Here is a 23,565-nt window from a genome sequence, read left to right as displayed (position 1 = left end):
CACCCCACGGCTCCAAGTGGTACCAGCAGCCGCTGGGCCCCAGCCCAGCGGCCGAGCAGCAGTAACCACTGCCCTCCGCAAGCTGGGGTGTGGACACACACACACCCTTGCACTGAGCACAGAGAAGGGTCGCAGGGGGCCACAGGGGGTCACAGAAGTCCTCGGGCGCCGGAAGCTGACCCCCATTTAATGCAGATTCCAGAAGGAGGGAGGTCGCTGTTCAGCAGAAGCCAGAATCTCGAAAGAGAATGCCTGAGTTCAAATGCCGGCTCTCCCGGACCCGCTGGGTACCCGGGGCAGCTTTCTCCCCCTCACCTGGCCTCCGTGTCTCCACCTGGAAAGGGCAGTGGCCAGGGCGCTCAATGACCAATACTTGCCCAGAGCTGCTGCGGCTGGGCCACGCTCGGCCACCTGCGAGCACCGCTTAGGAGAGCAGAACACTCAGGAACTCAGGAGGAGACACGTACCCTGGGACAGGCGGCATGTGGGGTCCTCCGAGAGCCAGGCAGGCCCATCTGAACCCCACCTCCCCCCCACCAAGCGTGTTAGCAGCCGGGTGACCTTGGGCACGGTGGCCTCCCGCGTGGGGGATGCGCGATGCACGGCGCTGGAGATAAGCCGGACAACTTCTCCACCGCGCCCCGTGCTCCTGGATGCGCAGCAAATGGCAGCCATTGATTTTTATTAGAGGAATCAAGGCCTCCCCGAGCTCTGGGCCCGGGGGTGGGGGCGGGGCTCCCGGGGCCAGCACACACCCGGATATATTTAGCTCCCTGCCGCAGCGGGCCAGGGCCAGGCATTCCAGCCAAGGATGAGGACGCACAGTTTCCAGCCAGCTCTCAAGCCCCCTCCCCAGGACCCCGAAATCTGCTCCGGTGCCGCCCGCCCGCTTGTTTGTAGCGGGAGCCTGTGTTATCCTGAGCACACACGCACACACGCACACATCGGATGCCTGTGCCCGTAGCCTGCGGGCACCACCCACCGCCCTAGTTCCACTGTGAAAACGCGCCTCCCAAAATAGAGAATGCCATCCCTCGAGCCGGAGCTGGGGAGCCAGGCAGCCGCTCCCCAGGCAAGCCTCCTCGAGCGCGATCCTGTCTCTGGCAGATCCGTAAAGTCAATCAGCAGGAAAAAATAAAACAGTGCAGCATGAGGAGGAAAGACAAAAGGGCCCATAGCCCTAGTGCATTTGGATATATTTTCTTCTAGGGGTTTTTTTCTGCAGGTTTTCTAGAAACAGGGTATAAAATGCCATGTCCCGTATCCTTCATTCACGGCCAGCAGCGATGCCCGAGGCCCACGGATCCTTCACGGTCATCTTAATGGCTACATGCTCTTCCGCCTTTGTTAGCAGCTCCCCAAGACCCGGGGCTCCCCAAGACCCTATCAGGGGGTCACAGGGTCAAAGCCATTTCCGTAATAAGACTGAAATGTGATTTCCCCTCTCCACTTCCACCTGCTCCCGAGAGGCAAGTTCTGCAGAGGCTGGTGACACGTGGCATCACAGATGATTGAACCCAGGCCGGACGTGAGCCCCCAGCTGTCCCCTATTAGGCCGGACATTAACGAGATTTGCAAAACTGCAGAGCAATGCATCTCTGGTCACTAAAAATACGTTCACACACAGAGGGCTATGATCCAACAGATTAGCAAAGATCTTAGAGTGTCCTCCATTTTAATTTCTAACTCAGTCAATATCGATAAATACAATGCACTCGGAAGCTCTTTGGGGCGCTCAACAATTCCGAGTTGGGGCCCTCAAGTCTGGGCGCCGCCGCTGCAGATGGATAGTGATCTACGTGCCCAGCGTCCCGGGGCCGGATGGTCATGGGGCAGACTGCACCAGCAGCCCTGCGGCGAGCGAGGCTCCGCGTCTAAATCCGAGTCTGTGTTCCAGAGCCTTTGCAGAAAGATTTCCAGAGGCAGCAGTTCCTCCATCAAAAGGCAGGAATGTATTTAAGGCCCAAAGCGTGTGCCTCATTGCTCCCCTCAAGCTGGTACAAACCGATGCCCCAGTCAGCAGCCTGTGACAGCATCTAGCTCACGGGGCTGGGGTGTTTAAACTGAGCCGAGTTAAGAGTAATATTTGTTTCCTGGGAGAGGTCATTCTCTCAACCCCTCGGCCAGCCTGGAGGCCGCATGGGGAGAGGAAAAGGTGTGGGTCCCAGAAGTGGCATGCTCCAGAGGCTGCCTGCCGAATGCTGGGTGGGGGGGTGCCCTCCCATCGCAGGTGTGATCAGGTACAGGGTCTGGAGATGGGGAGCATCCCAGAGGGTCCAGGAGGCCCCGATGTGGTCACAGGCATCCCTGTGGGCTGGAGGCAGAGGGAGGCTGGACACACACAGAGGGGAGGCCTGGGGGAAGATGGACAGCGGAGGGATGTGGAGTCGCTGCCCCAGGGGCTGGAGGAGGCAAGGAGGGCATTCTCCCCGGAGCATCCAGAGCAGGTGGTCCTCGGGCCGAGAAGGGATTTGGGGTGGCAGGAGATGGGGGCCGAGGCAGGAAGGGGAGAGGCAGCGTGGGCGGCAGGACAAAGCCTCACACGGCAGTCCTGGGCCTTTGCAGGGCCTGCCTTGGCCAGAGGGGACTAGAGGGTCTGAAGGGCAAGCAAGGCAGCACTGAGTACCAGGAAGCCCTGCCCGAGGATTCCAGGGGTGGCCTGCGGACTATTGGCGGTGGCACCCTCTGTCCCTCAGCACCGGGAGCCCCTGCCCACCCCGGGCTGCATCCCAGGCCCACGCTGCTCCCTACTCCCAACCCCCTCGGAGATAGGCAGGGAGGCGCCTAGCTGGATGTGTGGCTTCTTGCATACAGATCGCATTTCCTGATTTCTGCAGCACCCTGGGGTGTGTGTAATTCTGCACCCCACAGCTACTCCCTGAGCACTTGGCAGGCCAGGCCTGGCTTCAGAGCTGCAGGTGGGCCTCTGGGTCAGAACCACAGAGGAGAAGTTGGATCAGAGGGCCCTGAAGGCCCGTGAGTGCGTCCGCTTGGACAGAGGAGCCCTGGGGCTGCAGCAGGGCAGCAGGCCCCCGACTAGCGTTCACATCGGGTCACCCACGCTGACTTCCCCTCCTCGCTGCCCGGCCCCACTTCTCCTGTGCGGCTCACCCACTCTGGCCACACCGGACAGTCCGCTGATTAGACTATGCTAGACCCCTCCCCACTCCCCAGATGCCAGACCCCTCCCCACCCACCAAGAAAGATGATCAGACTGTGCCAGCCCCCTCCCCACTCCCCAGGGGAGATGATCAGACTATGCCAGACTCCCCTCCCCACTCCCCAAGGGAGATGACCAGACTATGCCAGACCCCTCCCCACTCACTAGGGGGGACGATCAGACTATGCCAGACACTCCTCTCCACTCACCAGAGGGTGTCAGACTAGGCCCCCCAGAGCTGGAGAAATGCATGGCTCCAGACCCCACAGATGTGGGGAGCCTTTAAAACTGCACAGAGATTGCGGTTCAGGTGTGACGTGACCGCGAGAGAAAGGCTAACGGAGGTCCAAGAGGGTGACGTGAGTAGGGGTGATGTGGGTTTGGAACCCGGAGCTTGCCAGGCTCGAATCCTGGCTGGCGAGTTACCGGACACACCACAGATGTTCAGCCCCAGCTTCCTGAATAATCAGGAGTCGCGTTCGGAACATGTACCACTAGCACCCGCCCCACCCACCCCATGTGCTGTGCGCCCCGGCCAGGCGTCCGGAGCCTGGGGCATGTCCCCCTGCCCTGCGCGCGGAGAGCCCACGTTACGAGCCCGGAGGTTCTCAGTAAACATGGACCCCTCCTTGCCCCCCTCCCTCAAAGGGCAGTCCTCCCTCGTTCCTTATTCATGAAGGTACTCCCCGAACCCCACCAGCAGCAGGAGGCCCTGGTGGCGTGCGTGCACAGATGTGACACAGCCTCACACCACTGAGGAGATCTGGAACAACCCTCACTGCAAAACGCTGCCGTCCGCCTGTCCCTGGGCCTCCCGACTCCAGACCCAGCTGCGGGGAAGGCAGGGAAGGTGGGCCATCTGTCTGAGCGTCAGGCAGCTGTGTAACAAATGGTCTCAGACATACAGGCCTAAAGCAGACGTAATCTGCGGGCGGCCAGTACCCAGCTCCCCCCACCATCCAAGGTGAGGTATTCGGGGAGGGGCAGCGCCTGATCCTGGGTCACACCACAGCCAGAGCCAGACCCTAGTCCCCAACAGGAAACCCCTGCTCTGTCCACTGCCCCCAGCTCCGAGGAGGGCAGGCTGCATCAGAGGCAATGTGAAATTCTAGTTAGAAGCTGGGAAGACTGAGGAGGAGGAATTCCAGGATCGGGGACAGGGAGGCAGATGGGCAACACAGCGAGAAAAGCGCAAGCACGGGTGTTTGGGCATCAGGAGCAAGGACAGCGTGTTGCACACAGGAGGTGCTCAATAAATAGTCGTCGAAAGACTCAAGGGGCATTCTGGAATGGCTTTGAGCCCTTGAGGGGCTGCTGAAGGCTGGGAACAGAGGTGGCCTCAACCCGGGCTGAGACTGGGAGTGGCAGCCGTCTCAGCCCACCTCTAGGTCTCCTGGGGCAGATGGGGACAGGTGCTCACTGACCCCTCCGCACCACAAGCCCATATGTCCATCGCTTTGCAGCCTGAGGCCTCCCCAGCCCGGTGGACACTTGCTCGCCCCGCACAGAGCAGGGCGGGACTGTGCCCGCCCAGGACTGGCCCTCCGCCCTGGAGGTCAAAGACCCCAGCATCCCACTGGGGATGGTTCTGAGGAGCAGGCCCACTGCGACTGCCCACCCATGCAAATGCCCCCACTCTCCCCTCCTCCCCCATCTCACCCCGCATCCTCTCAACTCGTGCTTCCTGGGGGTGCTTCCCCGGCAATCCACCTGCATCCATGTCTTTGTCACTAGCGGAACCTGAACCCAGACCACGGCAGGGTACAAGGGTGGGGTCACCCTGAAGCATCTGCAACTCAAGTGGGGGCCATGGGGAAGGTCCTGGCCATTCCTCCTTCTTGAACTTCATGCCTGACTGCAGCACCAACTGGGACTTGGAGACATGGCGTCCCCGTAAGATGGTGGCTGCAGAAGTTCAAGGAGAAGCAGAGGGTTGGAAAGAGGCCTGGCTGGGAACCCTTAGCCCAAGATGATGGCAGACCCTGGGGGAGGCTGAGCACAAAGAGGTCCATCCTCCTTTCATCCCTTCACTGGGCAGATGCTCAGGGAGCACCTGTCACAGGCAGTGTGTGGGGGCTCTCCAGGAGAGCATCTTGAGGTCCGCCCTGAGTTTTGGAGGGTGTGGACAGCTGGGACAAAGCCTGCTCCACCTGCCTCCTGGGGCCATGCGTGCCCAGCGCCCTGCCTCCTGGGGCCATGCGTGCCCAGCGCCCTGCCTCCTGGGGCCATGCGTGCCCAGCGCCCTGCCTCCTGGGGCCATGCGTGCCCAGCGCCCTGCCTCCTGGGGCCATGCGTGCCCAGCGCCCTGCCTCCTGGGGCCATGCGTGCCCAGCGCCCTGCCTCCTGGGGCCATGCGTGCCCAGCGCCCTGCCTCCTGGGGCCATGCGTGCCCAGCGCCCTGCCTCCTGGGGCCATGCGTGCCCAGCGCCCTGCCTCCTGGGGCCATGCGTGCCCAGCGCCCTGCCTCCTGGGGCCATGCGTGCCCAGCGCCCTGCCTCCTGGGGCCATGCGTGCCCAGCGCCCTGCCTCCTGGGGCCATGCGTGCCCAGCGCCCTGCCTCCTGGGGCCATGCGTGCCCAGCGCCCTGCTTCCTGGGGCCATGCGTGCCCAGCGCCCTGCTTCCTGGGGCCATGCGTGCCCAGCGCCCTCGAGCGATCATAAGGAGCAGGAGGCAGTATCTCCACTCTACAGGTGGGGAAACTGAGGCAAAGAGCAACGACGCAATCCAGTTGCCGGGACACAAATAGCAGGTGACGCCGGGGACTGGAGCCCAGGTGAGCCTGACCCCAAAGCCACCACCGTACTTTCCAAGCCATCAAGACAGCCTCCCTCGTTGCTTAGAAATCTTCAGGCAAAGCAAACCGCACAGGAAACCCCCCAACACACCATTTTGGGACAGAACCTGCTTCGTATATGCCTGGCTTGCCCCTAGCCTAGAAGCCCACCGAGGGCAGAAGGCGCCCAGGACCAGCCCCGGCACCCAGTGGGGCTTGCTGTCGGCTGCATCCGGGTGAAAGTGAGCGCCACGGGATTCAGAGGACACCTTCCATGCTCCCCAGTCCTGCCCACGGACAAGGAGGACTCAGGTCTCCCGGCTCAGGCACCAGACAGACACTCACCAACGTGGCTTCCCTGGCAGGCTGCGGAGAAACTCCCTTATATCAGGGAGCCTCCACGTAAAGGGCGAGAGCTTCCTGCCACGAAATTGTCAGATGGGGGTCTATGTGGCAGAAAAGGATGATGGGAGGTCATAATTCCCTGAAATGCTGGCTTGGCCTCAAACCCAGAAAATCGCTCTGGGAACAGTGGAAGGAGACAGGGTCGTCAGAAGCGGATCACACCCCCGAGGATGGAGGTAGCCCCTGTCTTTACAGATGGGGACTCTGAGGCCCAGAGAGGGAGGACAGCCTGCCCCAGGTCACACAGCCGTCCGGGTGGGTGCGGCTGGGATTCCCGGAGCTCAGGCACCAGCAGTGGGGTGATTGCTGCCTTGCAGGGGAAATGGGCAGCTCTAGAAGACCTCGAGGACCTGGTGGAAGGGAGAGCTGGGGCCAGAGGGTCAAGGTTACAGAGAGGCATGCGGGCTTGACATGGTGAAACTGTCTCCCATGGTCGGAGCTGTCTGGAAGTGGACCCTGGGCTGTGTTATGACCCCACGCGGGAGCCCCTATAGAAGGCAGAGGAAAGAGCATGCCCTCGAGGCAGACAGAGCCGGGTGTGAGTCTGGCTCCCAGATGCCACACTGGGAAGATGCAAATATGTTTCACGGCCCAGGACAAAGCATTACCATGATGTCCCAAATGGTCAAGTCTTATCCATCCCACTCAGCCCCACACTACGAGGGGCCGTGAATCGCCCACGGAAGCCGGCTCATGCGGGCATGGGGGGGGCGGGATGGGGGCAGACCGACGGAACCCACCCGGCCGGGAAGATGAGCGTCTGGGCACACCGGGGTTCAAGTCCAGCTCTGCTCTGCTGTTCACAGGTGGTGTGGCATGCTGCCAGGCAATGGACAGCCCCTTCTGGGCATCTGCTTCCCCCCTGCGAGTGGGGACACCCCAGCAGCCCTATGAAGTGCTGTGAGGGTTCAGGAGCATAGGCCAGGTGTGGGGCTCTGAGGGAGTGTCCCCTGAGCCGCGACTGCCATGACACTGAAGTAGGGTGCGGCCCGACACCCTAGAGACCTCGGGGATGGAAACATCCCCAAGTAAACAGAGACGCTCCGCTCAGGTTGCCATACCCTGCATCCTCGCAGCCTCGAGGCCCGCTGTTTGCAGCCCGTCTGGGCTGGCCCGCATCCGGCTGGTCCCCTCAGCAGCTCACAACAGGATCGTCTTCCGAAAATGGGCTGCTATCTGAGCACCACCCGTGCGCTCCTGTTGCAACTACTCTGCTTTTGCAAGCCTCTCCACGTGTCAGGACCTGCACCCTCAGTCCCCACGGAGACCCGGGGGGCGGAGCAGCCTCAGAAGCGCAGAGAGGTTCAGTGATCAAGAATGCTAGCAGGGGACAGAGCTGGAATGAGCTCAACAGACCCGATTCAGGGCAGGCCTTACCACGTCCTGCCAAGGCAGGTGCAGAGCAAGCCCCCAGGTTGGGGCAGAGGAGGGGCCAGCGTCCTGGAAGCTGCTGCCGTCAGCCACCGTGGCCGGTGCCAGGACAGACCCCACCGTCTGGACCCCTTCCCACCCTCTCCTCTCATTACTCGGATGTGCCCATCTTCTCTGGCCAGCTCGCGGCTCTCCCACGCTCCAGAGGACGCTCTGGAGGGTCAGGGTGTCAGACAGGTGACTTCTCCATGAGTGAAGGTCATGCTCCCTTTTCTGGGACAGTAAGACTGGACTCGCCAAGAGTTCATCAAAGTCAGAGCTTGATTCCAGAAAATAGGCCATCTATCCCCAAACTACCTCATTGACAGAAACCATAAAGAATCAAAGGGTCTTGGGTGGTGGGTTAGGGAGTAACCGAGCTCAGGGATGCCCATGCTGAGCCAGGGAGCGCCAGCTGGGTCTTGGGCAACAACTGTCCTTTTCGGGAGCAGCAGAAGACAAATCACAGTCCCCTGCCTGTGGGAAGCTCCCGAGGCAAAGGACAGTGGCCCCTGCAGAACAGAAAGGTCTGGGCCTCCCACCGAGTCATGGACTTTCCACGAGCCCTCCTTAGACCCGGCAGCAATGCTTCCTCATTTTTACTGGAATTTTAATTACAAGAGAGAAGCACGCAGCCCGAAGAAAATTCGGGAAAGTCGCAGAAAGAATAAAGATGCAGATGTGTGAAAAACCTCTTTCTCCTCTTTCTGCTAGAGAGGGAGACCACTGCTGACATCTGGATGTGCGTCCTTCCAGATTTGCCTCCTTTACTGCACTAGTAGACTCGAGATCACGCAGGACGTATGATTCTGCTGTCCGCTGTTTTCGGAGAGAAACCGGTTTGCTTGAGCATCGCTCCGCACATTAAAATCTCCTCACACACTGTTGGCCAGAATGCGCCCCCCACTCCCCCGACCCTGAGAAGCTTCGGCAGGATGTGGACTGAGTCTGTTCCTGCTGGGCCCACGGCTCGCGGGCGGGAAGCACTTGGCCACTGAATGAGGGACTGCACGGCTGGCTGATACCCGTCACCCCCCCCACATTTGTCGTACTGATGTGAACATCTTTGGGGTGATGTCCTTGTCCGCCCTTGGGTTAGGTGAAGAGATGTGTCCTGTTCCAGAGACCCAGGGCTGTGCCAACCCGAGTGGGGGATGGGGGCTCAGGTCCCCGCTCTGTCACACTCTCTACCTGACCCTGGACAGTTGCTTTTCCTTCCCCGGGCCTCGGTTTCCCCTCTGTGCCTGTGAGTGGGTTTGGACGGCAGTATCTTCTAGGTCCCTTCCAGCTCTGGGATCCCAACTGGGGAGCTGTGACCACAAGACAGCTGAGCCAGACCCTGGGCTCTCCACCTGGCCCTGGCCCTGGCCCCGTTGTGGGCTGAATTATGCCCCCCTCCAAATTCACATGCTGAAGTCCTAACTGCTAGGACCTCAGACTGTGACTGTCTTTGGAGAGGGGGACTTTACAGAGTAATTAAGGTAAAACGAGGTCAGGCAGCTGGTCCTAATCCAATACGACTGGTGTCCTTACAGAAGAGGAAATTTGGACACAGACACGTACATAAGGAAAGCCCTGTGGACATAGAGAGAAGACGGCCATCTACAGGTCAAGGAGGAAGGCCGAACCTTGAACTTGGACTTCCAGGACCTGGCACCCATCGGGGGCAGGGCTGGCCCCGGAGCCCCTCCCAGCTCAGGTCCCCTCCCCTGCCCCACCTTGCCCATCGTGACTCCAGAGGCTGCTGCCACGTTATGAGGTCACCGCCACAGGCCTCATCTACTGGGCCCCATACGCATGAGCCGGGACTGCAGGCCAAGCTAAGGGCATTCCCTCCATACAGTGGGGAAACTGAGGCACAGGGAATCCATAGCGAGTGCACTGGATTTGGATCCAGGCCTGACACAGAATGCCACCTCTGACAATTCCCCCAGCCACCCGACATCAATGAGCCACAAAACAAGTAGGCACATATATGGGGCCCAGAGGCCACACCCGAGCCGTCCCCAAGGACGTGCACAATGGCCAGACACGAGAGCCAGGTGCCGGGCACAGGGACCACACTCTCCCCCACTGCAGGGTGGCCTGGGGATGCATCTGGGGCATGAGCCACAGGCGGATGTGCAGCAGACCCTCCAGCAGTTCCGAAGGGCTGAGCTAACGCAGGGAGGCTGAGGGGAGCGTGACCCTCCAGCAGTGACCGTCACAAGCCACTGAGGACCTACTATGTGTGCAGCTTCCCACTCAAATCTTGTCCTCTCCAGGCAAGGCGCGGTGCTGCTTTCATACCTCAGGAAGCCGAGCTCACAAAGGTGCCACCATTTGCCAAGATCACAATTTGCCACCAGGCAGACCTATGGGTCAAACCCCAGGCCCCTTGCTTGTTCGAATCATGACCCCCCCCACAGCCCCCAGTGCCCACATAGCCCTTCTCCCAGGACGACCACAAATGCCAGTGCTCCTTCCAGGGCTCCCCCTGATTACAGGGGGGACCGGAGGTAACAATTATGATCCCAGAAAGCCTGGAATTACCCTGTGTGCACCCTGCCATTATCCCCACCTGCCATTAGATAAATGTGTCTGGAGGTTCTGCCAGGTCTCAGGGTGCCCTGCTCCCCAGCCACCTCCAGGTAACAGGCTGGCCATTTCAGAAATCCTCTTCTAGAGAATTCTGCCTCCCGATGCCTGCCATTTGCTCTCAGCCACTCTCCCAGCGCCCACTGGCAGTGTGGTCCCTCCTTCCTGGGTTGGAGGGGGAGGAGACGATTTCCCCTGCGAGATGGGTCCCTGGAAACAGCCCTCCTAAACCGAGAGCAGGGAGCAAGCACTCACCAAATGCACACTACCCCCCCCCACCAGTCTGATTTTCCCCCAGCTTGTCCAGGCTTTTTTCTGCACCATGGCCAAGGGCCATACTGCAGTCTGTGGCCAAATAGGCTCAGAGGAAAGATCACAGGAGTCAGGGAGCACCCGGTTCGAATCCCCACCCCGCTGTGTGAGCTGAGCAAGTGACTCAAGCCTGGTGAGCCTTGGGCGCACCCTGAAAAATGGGGTGATGGCCCCTCCCTGCCAGGGAATGTACAGACCAACCCTCTGGGCTCAGCTCAGCGCCCGGCCACAGGAGACTCTCAAAACCGGGCTCCTCGCATCAGACTCTGCATGCCAAGGTCTCCCTGCTGTTGGTCTCAGTTTCCCTAAGCGCAATAAGCCCGGCTGGCTTGTGACGATGTGGGATTTTCCAGGGACCGCACAGAGGCTGTCAGATCCCGTGGGTGCGGCGGGAGGCAGCAGTGGGGATGCGCGCGGGGGGGGGGGGGGTCGGAGAGATGCCGACTGGAGGGAGATGGGGCGGGTCGCACACACCTGCGGGCTCTGCGCCCCCAAATCTGCAGCGGGCGAGCCCAGGGCGCTGGGGGTCGGCCTGACGACACCCCCACCCCCCGCTCAGGCGGAGCGAGCGCCGCGCACGGGCGGCGCCCCCTGCCGCAAAGCCCCCAGTGTGATCACACCTCTCCGTAGCAGGGTCTGCGGCGGCCCTGCGCCCCTCGCCAGTACCGGTCGCCTTCTGCAACCTGCAGCGACCTGGGACCGGTGAGAAGCAAAAAAGTGGCGCCTTCCAGACAGCCCAGCGCAGCCACGCTGGCCAGCGCGGGGGAAAGGGGGTCCCCAGACCGCTCTGCGGAGCTGCACGCGCCCCGGGCGCAGGGGCAGAGGGCTGCTGACAGGCCCTAGGGTTTGCAAGACCCTGGGGGTAAAAGTTGGGTGGAGCACTGGGTGATTTCCCCTGTGCTGCAGGTGCAGCCCCAGAATGCCTCCACAGCCCTTGCTGCGCCGCGATCCAGCTCGGGGACGCGCCGGTTCCCTTGGTCGCCACACTCACCTGCACTCATCTCAGCAGCAGCTGGGGGACGGGCTATCCGGCGCTGCGGCAGCCAGACGCTCCTGCCCGCAGGTGCCGCGCCCGTGCGATCGCCCGCCCGCCCGCCGATCAGCGGGCGCTGGGCAAGGTCCGCGCCCGCCCGCAGCGCCGCCGCAGCCCCCTGGAGCTCCGGCCCCGCCCCGCCGGCCCCGCCCCCGCCAGCCCCGCCCCTGCGCGCCGCTCCGCCCCGCCCCGCCCCCGCCGCGCCGCGGGCGGGACGCACCCTGGGAAGTGTAGGCGCAGCACCCCCGCCGCTCCGCCTTTGCGGCCCAGCCGCCGAATGGACAGACTACAAGTCCCGGCAGGCCGCGCGCCCCGCGCACGCGCAGGCAGGAGACGCCGCTGTGGCCTCTCGCAGCCTCCGGCAGGTCTCTGCGGGGTTACCCTCGCGGCCTGGCTGGCGGCCTGGCTGGCGCCGGCTCTCGACAACCCGGAGTGGTGCGGAGGGAGGCCCAGCGGCAGAAGCTTGGTGCAGTTCTTCTTGAGTCGTGGAGCTGCAAGGGCCCCGAAGACCTTCTGGGCCAACCCACCACCTTCCCTAGTTTGCAGACAGGGAAACTGAGGCTGGGCGGGGCGCGGGCTGGGATTCCGGCGCCGAGCTCCGGACTCCAGGTCTAGAACAGAGCACCGCCGGCTTCTGGCCCGCTGCGCTGGCTGGCGCCCGAGGAGGGGCGTGCGTCCTACCCCATGGCAGTCCGGGGCCCCGGCCCCTCGCTGTCACCGACTGCCCTCTGTGATGTCAGGCGCCTAGCACAGGGTGGGGTCCTGGTACAGGAGAGGGAAAGAGTAGGGGTGGGCGTCAGGAAATCAGAGGGAGCAGGCGGAACCCGCCTGGTAGTGACAAAAGGGGATTTTGGGGTGCAGGCTGGACTGGGGGAACATTCAGGAGGCAGAGTCTCAGAACCTGGCACTGCGGGGAGAGGTCGCAGGAAGACACTTGGCTTGGGCCAAGGCTTTTGGGAGATGCTGACGAGAGGAGGGCTGACCGCTGGAAATGTGGACTCTAAATGGAAAACGGATGCAGGAGCAGATACTCTAATCTGGTCCTCAGCAGCATCCATCTACCCCGGACAGGGGCTCCAGGAACAGCCGAAGTCCTGCAGAATCAGCCATAGGCCAGGCCAGTCAGTCCCGGCCCCACACACCCTAGCCTGCTGCGGTGGCTTGGCCGGCAGCTGCTGCCCACTGGTGCCTTTTCCCCAGAACGCAAGTGCACTGTGATGGAAGGAGCACTAGAAAAGATCAGATGTCTTCTTCCTGACCCAGCTTCCCCTCTCAGTGCGACCTTGAGCAAGACCCTTCCCTTATGTGGGCATCAAGACCCCCGAAGTTGAGTGAAGGGGCCACCATTGGCTGAGAGCATTATATTTGCGTTGTCGGTCTTGGCTAGGGCAGCTGCAGGCCAGCAGGGGTGGAGGCCCCGGGGGGCCTGACCACCTGGTGGGGAGCCTGGCTTCACCTGCTGGTGCAAGGTGCCTAACTCTGCCTCTGTTCATCCTCCAACTAGACAGAGTTCTCCCTTTTTAGGGTGGTTGTGAGGATTACACTGGCTAATGCACACCGTGCGCTGCTCGGAGTGGAGATCAACAAACAAGTTGGACCTTATCCTGCCTTTATTATTTCGATTTTCAGCCTCGCACACAGCCTGGTCAGCATGGGCACTCCACAAATATCTGTTGAATGAAGGGGGAGAAGGACGGAGAGAGGGTGGGAAGGCACCTGCCACCACTCACCCTCAGGGAGCTCTCTGCCAAGCCCCGCAGTCCTGCCTCCTCCCTGGCAGAAGCATCAGCATCCTCCCCCGCCCCCCCAGCGTGTCTCCAAAAGCTCCTAAGGGCCTCCTGGAAGCGTATGATTTCCTCCGCAGAGCCTGGTCAGGATGGCAGGGAGGCCACCATCGCACCAATTGGCCGTGGGAAAAAACAAGGTGGGGACGGGCACTTAGTCCTGAGTCCCCGTGAGTCAGAGGGTGGATGTGGGTGGCCCGGTTCCTGGCTGGTCCCAGAGCTCAGCCTGCTGTGTGGCCTCCCCAGGCCTCCCCACGGAGCTGGCCTCACCTCTCTGAGCAGCCACTGTGAAAACAGAGCAGTGACGGGGGAGTCCCAGCGGTTCTCAGCCTGGAAGGATCTCAGGGTCATGTGATTCTGGCACATTCTTTCACGAGGGCAGAACCTAAGGGTCAGGGAGGTCCTGCCCAGAGTCACCCAACAAATGAGCAGCAAGGGAGGGGCTTGATTTAGGTCCTCTACCTATGCCACCACCAACCCTCTGCCCTCACTCAGCGGGTCCCTGAGCAAGGGGGCCTGCATGGGGGCAGGCCTGCTCGCCTGTCCTCGCCGCCCACACACACTGCACCCGCTGACACTGGTTGACCCAGACTTTGCTTCTCATCCCTTGTGCTCTGAACCGGGTGTGACCTCGGGCAATTCGCTTGCTCTCTCTCTGCTTCATTTTCCTTATCCTTCAAAGCACAGTCTCAACCCCAGTAGGACTTGTTAAAGGATAACGGAGTAATAGAAGTGCCTGGCAAAAAGTCAGGGCTCCATAAATGATGGTCATCATTACTGTTATTAAAACCGACTGGGGAGAAGTGGATTCCCTCACTTCCCCCAGAGACTGTTTTCTAATGTGTGTTTCTTACATCCATCCATCCGTCCGTCCATTATCCGTCTGTCCGTTCACATTTTTAAAAAAGATTTTATCTATCCATTTGAGACAGAGAGAGCATGAGGAGCAGGGGAGAGGCAGAGGGAGAGGGAGAAGCAGACTCCCCGCTGAGCCAGGAGCTCGATTCCAGACTCGATCCCAGGACACAGAGATCATGACCTGAGCCAAATCAGACACTTTACCATCTGAGCCACCCAGGTGCCCCTGTCCATCCACGTTTTTGGACAACTTTAGTGTACTGGGCACTGTTTTAGTGAAGAAAACTAGAATTTGTCTCTCAAGTCATGTGATTCACTGTAGAAAATGCTGCCACCTGAGGCCCCGAGGGAAGGGGTGTCAGAGAGCCTTCAAGCGGCTCCTTGACACAAGGAGGTCCCAGACAAACAGTCAAACCAAGACCCTTTTATGTGTATCAGAGATGTACATTCAGAGGGACGGCTGGGCTGGGTGGGTGCGGATGCAGAAGGAGCCATAAGGTGTTGGGAGCTTGCCCTCTTGCCAGGCTCACACCACCTGCAGACAGAGGGACACCCTCCCAGCCCAGGCCCCCCGGCAGACAATGTAGGCGCCTCACCTGCTTCTTGGGGGCCCCTCCCAGCTCAACATTTCATTGGGGGTTCCCTTCAAACCCCTTGCAGGAGGACACCCCAGGCAGTGGCCCCGCTGACCCCCCCCCATGGCCCCAGCCCAGCTCTATGCCCACTCTTGCCAGAGATGCCTTTGCCCCATCGGTCCCAGCTAAGAACTCACACGGTCCATTTGGTTTAATCCTTCCACGACCCTTGAAGCAGGGCTGTGGTCTTCTACCCTAGAGCCTTGGCAAGGGGATAGAGCCTGGCCAGGCCTCACTCAAGGGAAGCGTGGGAAGGGCTGAGCTTTCCAAGGCCCCAGTGGACTAGGTTGGAGCACCAGCCTCTGTCCCTCCCGGATGGGCCTTGGGTGCTGGGCCTGCTGCCTCTGGGGCTGCCACGGCCGCCCTGGGGTCAGGAGGCTCTGGGGTGTGGATGCTGCCCTGTGGTGGCACTTAAAGGAGGACGGCCGTGTAATTGAGCCAAGATGGCAGAGCCAGGCAGGTGCCAGGTCCTACAGGAGGCCGGGAGGGGACGGTAAGCACCCCCGGGGAAAGGCTCTTCTCTTTTCATGACAAACACTCTTGGGACAAGCACAGGCACCTGTCACTGTTCCACAGGCCTACAGATTGCTTCAAAATTAGGGGTATTTGTCCTGAGAATGTGTATTGCCCTTTTGCGGAGCACGAAGGCCTTGGGAAGTACAGAACGTTGCCCGGTGGGGCAGGCCTGGGCACGGCCGGGTGGCAGTGCTGACCTCAGCAATTGGAGTCAGGTAGAGATTTGGGTTGGGTTTCTTGAGGCCAGCCCAGGAGGGGCTGGGAGGGAGAGGGGCCAGCGACCCATGGGCCAGGGGGCTACTCATATGGAGCAGAAGAGCCCGGATAGGGGTTTTGTCTCACCCCCAGGGGTGCCGGCCTCATGCTCAGGCGCTGGGCGCTGAGGGTCGCTGGAAACTGCCCCTGAGGAGAATGCCCAGGGCCAAGCCAGGGGAGGTGAGCAGTCAGGACCTGGGACAGCTCAGTGCCAGTAAACCCATCATCATCCCCATTTTGTAGACAGGAAAACTGAGACTTTAGCTTACCCAACTGCCAACTATTCTCAAGTGGAAGAGCTGGGATGCACCCCAGGTCCTTTTGAGGAGGCTGTGGGCTTTGGCACAGTGCCCTCTGGGTCTGGCATCACCGCCAAGAGGCATTGGGAAGGCCAAGTGACCAGGCTGAGCATGGTGGGCCAAAGATGCGCTGCACAGCCCAGAGGGACCAGCCCCTCTGGATCCAAGCCACACCAGGCCCGCTGCCCACTGGGCTGCTGGGAATGCTCCCACTCTCACCTGGATAGCGCAGCCTCACCCTCTGGACTTCAGTGGAAATTCCCTCTTTGGAGAAGCCCCCCTGACTTAGCCAGAGGCCACCTCTGCTCCCTGTGGTCTTGCCAGTCTCTGCCACATCACTTCCTGGTCTTGCCATCTGGCTCCTGTCCGGCTCCTGCACCAGATGTCAGGCCTGCCAGGCAAGACACTACATCATCCTGGGGTCTCCACAGAGCATCCCCTGGTCTCCAGAGCATCCTGGGGCCTCCAGAGCATCCTGGTGTCTCTAGGACATCCCAGTGTCTCCAGGGCAACCCATGGTGTCCTGAGCATCTCAAGGTCTGCAGAACATCCCGGGGTCTCCAGTGCACAGGTGAATAGTCACTGGCCTATGGAGTCAACATGCTCCCCACTGTGGCCCCCCTTGCCACCTTTCACTCAGCATATGGAAAGGAAAAGAGGTCATACTCTCCTGAGCCCCCTCCCAACATTCCCGACCTGGCCCTGGGTCTGCTCATGCTTCCCACAAGTTGCTTCCGCAGAAAGCAGCATGGGGTGGCTGGGCTCCCCAGGGGCCTGGTCTAGAAAGGTATTGCCCTGAAAACCCAACTGTGCAGAAATCCCCCAGTCGAAGTCACACAGCTGGTGGAAGCGGACCGAGTCTGGTGGCCCTGGATGACAGGGGGGCCCCTCCACGCTCTCGCCGAAGCTGTAGGCTCTCTGTCCTCCCTCCACCTCCAAATACAGCCCGAGAATTGATTTCCTCCACAGCCAAGTGGGGAACCAAATGAAATATGATTTCATTGTGGGTTCTTTCCAACCACTCAATAATTTAAAAGCATGCCATATGAAACCCAGAGTAAAAACAACATGTGACTCACATTTTGGAGCCTCGCCCTCTCAAATGCACATCCACACACCTGGACTGGCCAGCCCGACCCCGCCATCACACACATACGGCTCACCTGATGTCCCCGGGCAGGTGGCAAGGGGACTCGTGCTGGCGTGGGTCACAGGTGCTCATCTGCAGCAGGGCATCATCCCACACTTCCATCTGCCCGGTTCACTCTGAGTGCTTTGGTACACCGGGCAGTGTTCTGCCGTCACAGAAAAGTCTCAAGAGCTGGCTGGTCGTGGTGATGGAAGGAAGTAGGAGACATGGGCCTAATTCTGGAAATGACTCCGTGCAAGACCTGCCGATCAAAAAGCCTTTCCTTGAATTAAATTCATGTGCTCGTGCAGCAGACCCAGACGAGGAAAGTCAGGAGTGAGAGAGAGGGAGAGAGAGAGAGAAGAGCGAGCTCAGAGGCAAGGTGACATGTTGACTGAGCACTTACCAGTATGCCGGGTTCTGTGCTGGAGGCCAGAGAGCAGAAGAGGGGTCTGGGCCCCGGCGAGTAAGGGGAGTGTGCGGCTGGAAAGCACCCAGTCCTGTGACTGTAACAAAGCACCACAAAGTAGCCGTTTCAACAACAGAAATTGCGGGGCACTGGGCGGCTCAGTCTGTGAAGTGTCCGACTCTTGATTTCAGCTCAGGGCGTGATCTTGGGGTCCTGAGATCAAGCCCCAGGTCAGGCTCTGAGCTCAGTGGGAGGGAATCTGCTTGAGATTCTCTCCCTCTACCCCTCTCCCTACTCACGCGTACGCGCCCTCTCCCACCCTCCCCAAAATAAATAAATAAATCTTTAAAAATAAATAAACAACAGAGATTTGTCCTCCCACTCAGATGTCTGAGATGCTCCTCAGGGAGCATCCTTCCTTGAGGGTCCCATCAGGGACGGTCCTTCCTTGCACTTCTCCCGGATGCTGGGAGCTCCCAGTGATCAATCCCTGGCGCCCTTGGGCTATGGCGGCCCCACTCCAATCTCGCCTCCCTGTGTGTCTCTCCTCTTCCTGTAAGGACACCAGTCCTTGGGTTTAGGGCCCAACTCCACCTTGGCTTCATCTAGTCACACCCATGAAGACCCTACTCCCAAATAAGCTCACCTCACGGGTCCCGAGGGTTGGGACTTGAGCATCTCTTTGGGGGGACCCATACAGCCCAGCGTCACGCCCCAGGAGGGCCTGGGAAGAGAGCTTCGGGTCTAAGGCCTCCCAGTGGGAGCGGAGGAAACCAGAACACTCAGAGGAACAAGAGGAATGAGGTCGCCCTGGGAGCCAGGTCCCAGCCGGCCGGAGTCCACTGCCATTCCCAGCTTGCTGACGACAAGGTGGGCACCCAGGCGTGCAGGGGACGCAGGGGCAACCATCCCAGACCGGGAGACCAGCTCTTGTTCTAGGCAGTGGAAAGCTCCCGTCTGAAGCTTCACGCAGCACCTCCTAGCCTCCGGTCCCATGTCACCACTGACCCCAGGCCCATCAAAGCCAGACACTCATCCCCTCTTAACGCCAGGTGCGCGGGCTTTGAGGGACACTAGTCATTGCCTCACCTCCTGCAGGCTTACCAAGCATTTGCTCTCACCACCTCTGGTTCTAGCACCCCTTTCCAGTCCTGACACTGAGCACCACGCTGTGTTACACATGGGACGTCTTGGGTGGCCAAGCCTGAGTGATGTGGGGAAGTCACCCAATGAGGACAGGCTTGGCTGAGGCCAGACGTGGGTCCCTCCAATGACCAGCACAGGACATGCACCACTAGGAATTTTTCAGGGCTCTGATGAAGCCGATGTGAGCAGACACAGGACCGCGTGGTTCGATGGCAATGCCAAACACCACTGGCTGGGGGAATGCTGAAACATGCATGTTCTGGTATCTTCACAAGAACCTTGCCTGTCACCGCATGATCTTCTTAGTCATGCTTCTTGGAAGAAGCGTCTACACTTGCTGTCTGCACCAGCTCACCTCCCGTTCACTCAAAAACCACCTCCCACCCCCACCCAGCCACGCACAGTCACACACTGAGGACCCCCCTACTGAGGCTCTGTCTCTGCTGATAGCCAATCTGCTATCTCTGCGGGTCCCACATCAGCCACCTTTCCTGAACCACTCTATCGTCTCCTGCTCTCACTCCTCCCAGTCCCCATCACTGGCTTATCGCTCCCTGACCCCCTCCTGGAGAGCCTCAGGACACCCCCTCCTCACTGTACCCTTCCTCCCTCCCCAGGCAAAATCACACCCACCCACTTCTGTGGGTGGTCAGTTTCATGGGTCAACTCAGCCCGGCCATGGTCCCTAGTATCCATCTGCCCATCCATCCACCAACCCATCCATCATCACCCACCCACCCATCCATCCACCCATCCATCCATCCATCCATCATCCATCCATCCATCCATCCATCATCCATCCATCCATCCATCCATCATCCATCCATCCATCCATCAATCCATCATCCATCCATCCATCCATCCACCCATCCATCCATCCACCCATCCATCCATCCATCATCCATCCATCCATCCATCTACCCATCCATCCATCCATCATCCATCCATCCATCCATCCCCCATCCATCCATCCATCTACCCATCCATCCATCCACCCATCCATCCATCCATCTACCCATCCATCCATCCACCCATCCATCCATCCATCCATCCCCCATCCATCCATCCATCCATCCATCATCCATCCATCCATCCATCCACCCATCCATCCATCCACCCATCCATCCATCCATCCATCCCCCATCCATCCATCCATCCATCCATCATCCATCCATCCATCCATCCACCCATCCATCCATCCATCATCCATCCATCCATCCATCCATCCATCCCCCATCCATCCATCCATCCATCCATCATCCATCATCCATCCATCCATCCATCCACCCATCCATCCATCCACCCATCCATCCATCCATCCATCCCCCATCCATCCATCCATCCATCCATCATCCATCCATCCATCCATCCACCCATCCATCCATCCATCATCCATCCATCCATCCATCCATCCATCCCCCATCCATCCATCCATCCATCCATCATCCATCCATCCATCCATCCACCCATCCATCCATCCATCCATCCATGCATCCATCCATCCATCCACCCATCCATCCATCCATCCATCCATCCATCATCCATCCATCCATCCATCCACCCATCCATCCATCCATCATCCATCCATCCACCCATCCATCCATCCCCCATCCATCCATCCATCCATCATCCATCCATCCATCCATCCCCCATCCATCCATCCACCCATCCATCCATCCATCCATCCCCCATCCATCCACCCATCCATCCATCATCCATCCATCCATCCATCCCCCATCCATCCATCCATCCATCATCCATCCATCCATCCATCCATCCCCCATCCATCCATCCACCCATCCATCCATCCATCCATCCCCCATCCACCCACCCATCCATCCATCCATCATCCATCCATCCATCCATCCACCCATCCATCCATCATCCATCCATCCATCCATCATCCATCCATCCATCCATCCACCCATCCATCCAACCATCATCCATCCATCCATCCATCCATCCATCCATCCATCCATCCATCTATTTGTTCTGTCTCTCTGGAGAACTCTCTGATACAGCCTCTGACTCTGTGATAGCTCTGGGGCCCCAGGTACCTCAACTGCAGGCCCCAAGGTGAGCTTGGTCCTCAGTATCTCCCACCTCCTCCCAGCTCCAGAAATAGCACCTCCAACTATGCCGTTGCTGTCTCTCTGACACCCACACATCCTTCTGAGGGCCTCCTTCCCTGGTCCTTCACATATCTGTCCTGCCTCCAAATCCTTCCCCTTACACCCAGCTCCTTGTGGGGCCCTGGCTTAAGCCCTCCCTCACCTGAGCAGTTGCAGCGGTTCCCCCCCAGTCTTTCCACACTCCCACCCCAGCCCTCAATTCCTTCCCCTGCAGCCAAGGCATCTGGGGATGCCTCCGCTAGTGGCTTCCTATTGGTCTTATTGTAGCATTCTCAATACACCCTCCATGGCTGCCCTGGCATATCCTCCGCTCCTCCACCAGATGGCAAGCTCTGTGAGGACAGGGACTGTGTATCCTCTTTGTGGCATTTATAGCCCCAAACACAATGTTTGGCACATAGCTGGTGCTCAGTTAAATACTTTCTGAGTGATCAAGGAGCCAAAGCTTATAAAAGCAGCGAGGGTGTGGGTGGAAGAGTTGTGACAGCTCAGGATGTCACCTCACCAGGGCCGCCTGATGACAGGGAAAGGACATCTTGTCACCATCATGGAGGGCAGGAGGGGAAAGGGCTTGGCTGTATTCCTGAGGAGCAGCATACCTAATCCCCCTAGGGGGCAACCCCTTTGCCTCGGGCCTCAGGGAGTCATGGCTCTCCAAGTGCTCCACGGCTTACCCCCTTCACCGGCCAGCCCTGTTCCCATCCCATTGCCTCAAGGACCAAAAAGGACAGGTAAAGGATGGGGCCAGACATTCCAGTTAGGGGACCGTGTTTGATTTAACTCCAGTTCCTGGAACCCTAACTTGTTCTGGATAGTACTTGGGGTGTCTTTCAGGGCAAACCTTAATAGAGAAAGATTTGAAAACAGTGAGTAAGAAAGTGGGGTTAAGGGAAACTAGGTAGAGAAGAATAGAAGGAACTTAGAGCTGAGTTCCCGCCCCTGACCCCTGTCCTGGGTGGGGACACCAGCTGAGGGCAGCCCCACGGGAGCCCCAGTGGAGAGAGGAACCTGTTGGTTCCATCACGCTCCCTGACCACAGGATTCAAAACAGTTTCTGAGAAGAGGTGTGGCTCTCCTGCCCTTCCAGATCCCATGGGGTGGGGAGCCTGGTTTACCTGCACCCCACAGCAAACCGCACCATCCCTTCCTTCCTGTCCCCTTGTGGGGCTGGCCACAGAGGCTTGGGCCGGACCGTGGGGCCGGCGCACAGAGGGCCTGGCACATGGTGGGTGATGAGCAAGTGTTTCCTAGAAGGAACGTAGCTGTGTTCAGGAAGAGGCATATTTTGTAACAGAAAAGTGACGCATAATTTCATGGAAAAAAATTGCTCCTGATAACCTTAAAAAGTGAAACTACCAGTTATTTTAGCAGCAAAAATGGGTTTATTTGGGAATAGCAGAGAATCACAACCGAGAAACAAGGCGGGACAAAACCGTATGTGAGTCTAGGGACTAAAGCAGGGGAAGCTCTTTTATGTAGGAAAGGGCGGAGGGAGGGCTTTTGTAAACAGAAAGTCCTTGGATGAAACTAGGAGTTGAAAGCAGAGTGGCTTCTCACTGGCTGGGGTGTGGCAGTCTCTCATTGGCTGGGCTGTGATGTCTCATTTGTTGGGCAGCGGCTGTGTCCGGACTGTGGCTATCTCTCATTGGTTGGGCTATGACAGTGTCTTATTGGCTGGCCTATAGCAGTCTCTCATTGGCCGGGCTGCGACAGTCTCTCATTGGCCGGGCTGCGACAGTCTCTCATTGGCCGGGCTGCGACAGTGTCTCCTTGGTTGGGCTGTGGCCATCTCTCATCGGCTGGACTGTTGTTGGGGAAGGAGGAAACCTTCCTGGTAACAAGGTGCATCTCTTCCTGTTGGGTCTGCAATTGAGCAGGAGTGACAGGGCTGGGAGCTCCCCGTTCAGGGCTCCCAAACCCATTATGAAGGAGGTTTCCTTTTAATAATTTTCACCCTAGCATCTGCTTCCCAGGATACTCTTCTGGTGGAAGGCTTACTATTTCGAGGCCCATCAGTCTGTTTGCCCACTCCCGCCACCCCCGTGGGGAGTCCTCAAATTGCAGGCACACCAGCAGGGAACCCTGAATTCCTACCCTCCCAGCTTTTCCTCCAGCCCACAGAGGGGGACAGACAATGCCCCAGCAAAGAGTACCCAGGCACCTTCAGCCTCCAGTCAACACGAAGGGACAGAAAGGAAAGGACAATTTCACACAAGGTCTTTAACCATACTCCACCCCTTACCGATGGCTGAGGTCAGTTTGTGGTCGTGATCTAATGAAGCCTGTGCGCGTGCAGAGAGAGCAACCGTCCGTCCGGAGCTCCTTCGTCTCTGTTTCCTGACTGCGGTTTATCTAACTACTCTTTCCCTTGCTCCTGCTCTCTCACAGTGCCCGAATTTCTGTTCAGAGGATGCCATTCCTCCCCCACTCAGCCCCTGGACTTCCCAGCAGCCGGCCCCTGCTCGGAAGGTTCTGAAGGGTCTAAGACTGACGAAGATCAGCTACACCAACCAGCACCCAGCACTCCCTGGACACTGGACTTGCTGTAGGAATGGCACATGACCCATATCAGATCCCTGGTGGGTGAGCAGTGCCTTGTTGACGAACGGAGGAAAAGATGTTCCTGACCTTAAGGACAGAGCTCCCGAAGACCCCCTCTCTCCTGGTCTGGATATTGTGGTGGTAGATGTACCCCAGTGACAGCTGTTGGCAGTTTTGTCCCCACAACGGA

At 59.2% G+C, this 23,565-nt stretch overlaps 1 protein-coding gene across 29 annotated transcripts in view; it reads right to left on the bottom strand.

The window, feature by feature from the left end:
* The window catches only part of ABLIM2 (actin binding LIM protein family member 2), a 143,335-nt gene extending 131,546 nt beyond the window's left edge, over nt 1-11,789 (bottom strand). For all 29 annotated transcript variants that reach the window (XR_003520887.2, XR_003520889.2, XR_003520888.2 and 26 more), the window contains exon 1: nt 11,630-11,789. Coding sequence is in view for 26 of the 29 variants with exons in the window: in XM_027599432.2 (XP_027455233.1) it covers nt 11,630-11,639 (10 nt within the window). In the remaining 3 variants the exon portion in view is untranslated. The remainder of the gene's footprint in view (nt 1-11,629) is intronic.
* Between the last annotated feature and the right edge of the window lie 11,776 nt (nt 11,790-23,565).

This window comes from Zalophus californianus, chromosome 2 (assembly GCF_009762305.2).
Source record: "Zalophus californianus isolate mZalCal1 chromosome 2, mZalCal1.pri.v2, whole genome shotgun sequence".
NCBI classification, from domain to species: domain Eukaryota; kingdom Metazoa; phylum Chordata; class Mammalia; order Carnivora; family Otariidae; genus Zalophus; species Zalophus californianus.
Note: the sequence above shows the minus strand (reverse complement) of the source record. Positions and strands in the feature narration are given on the sequence as shown.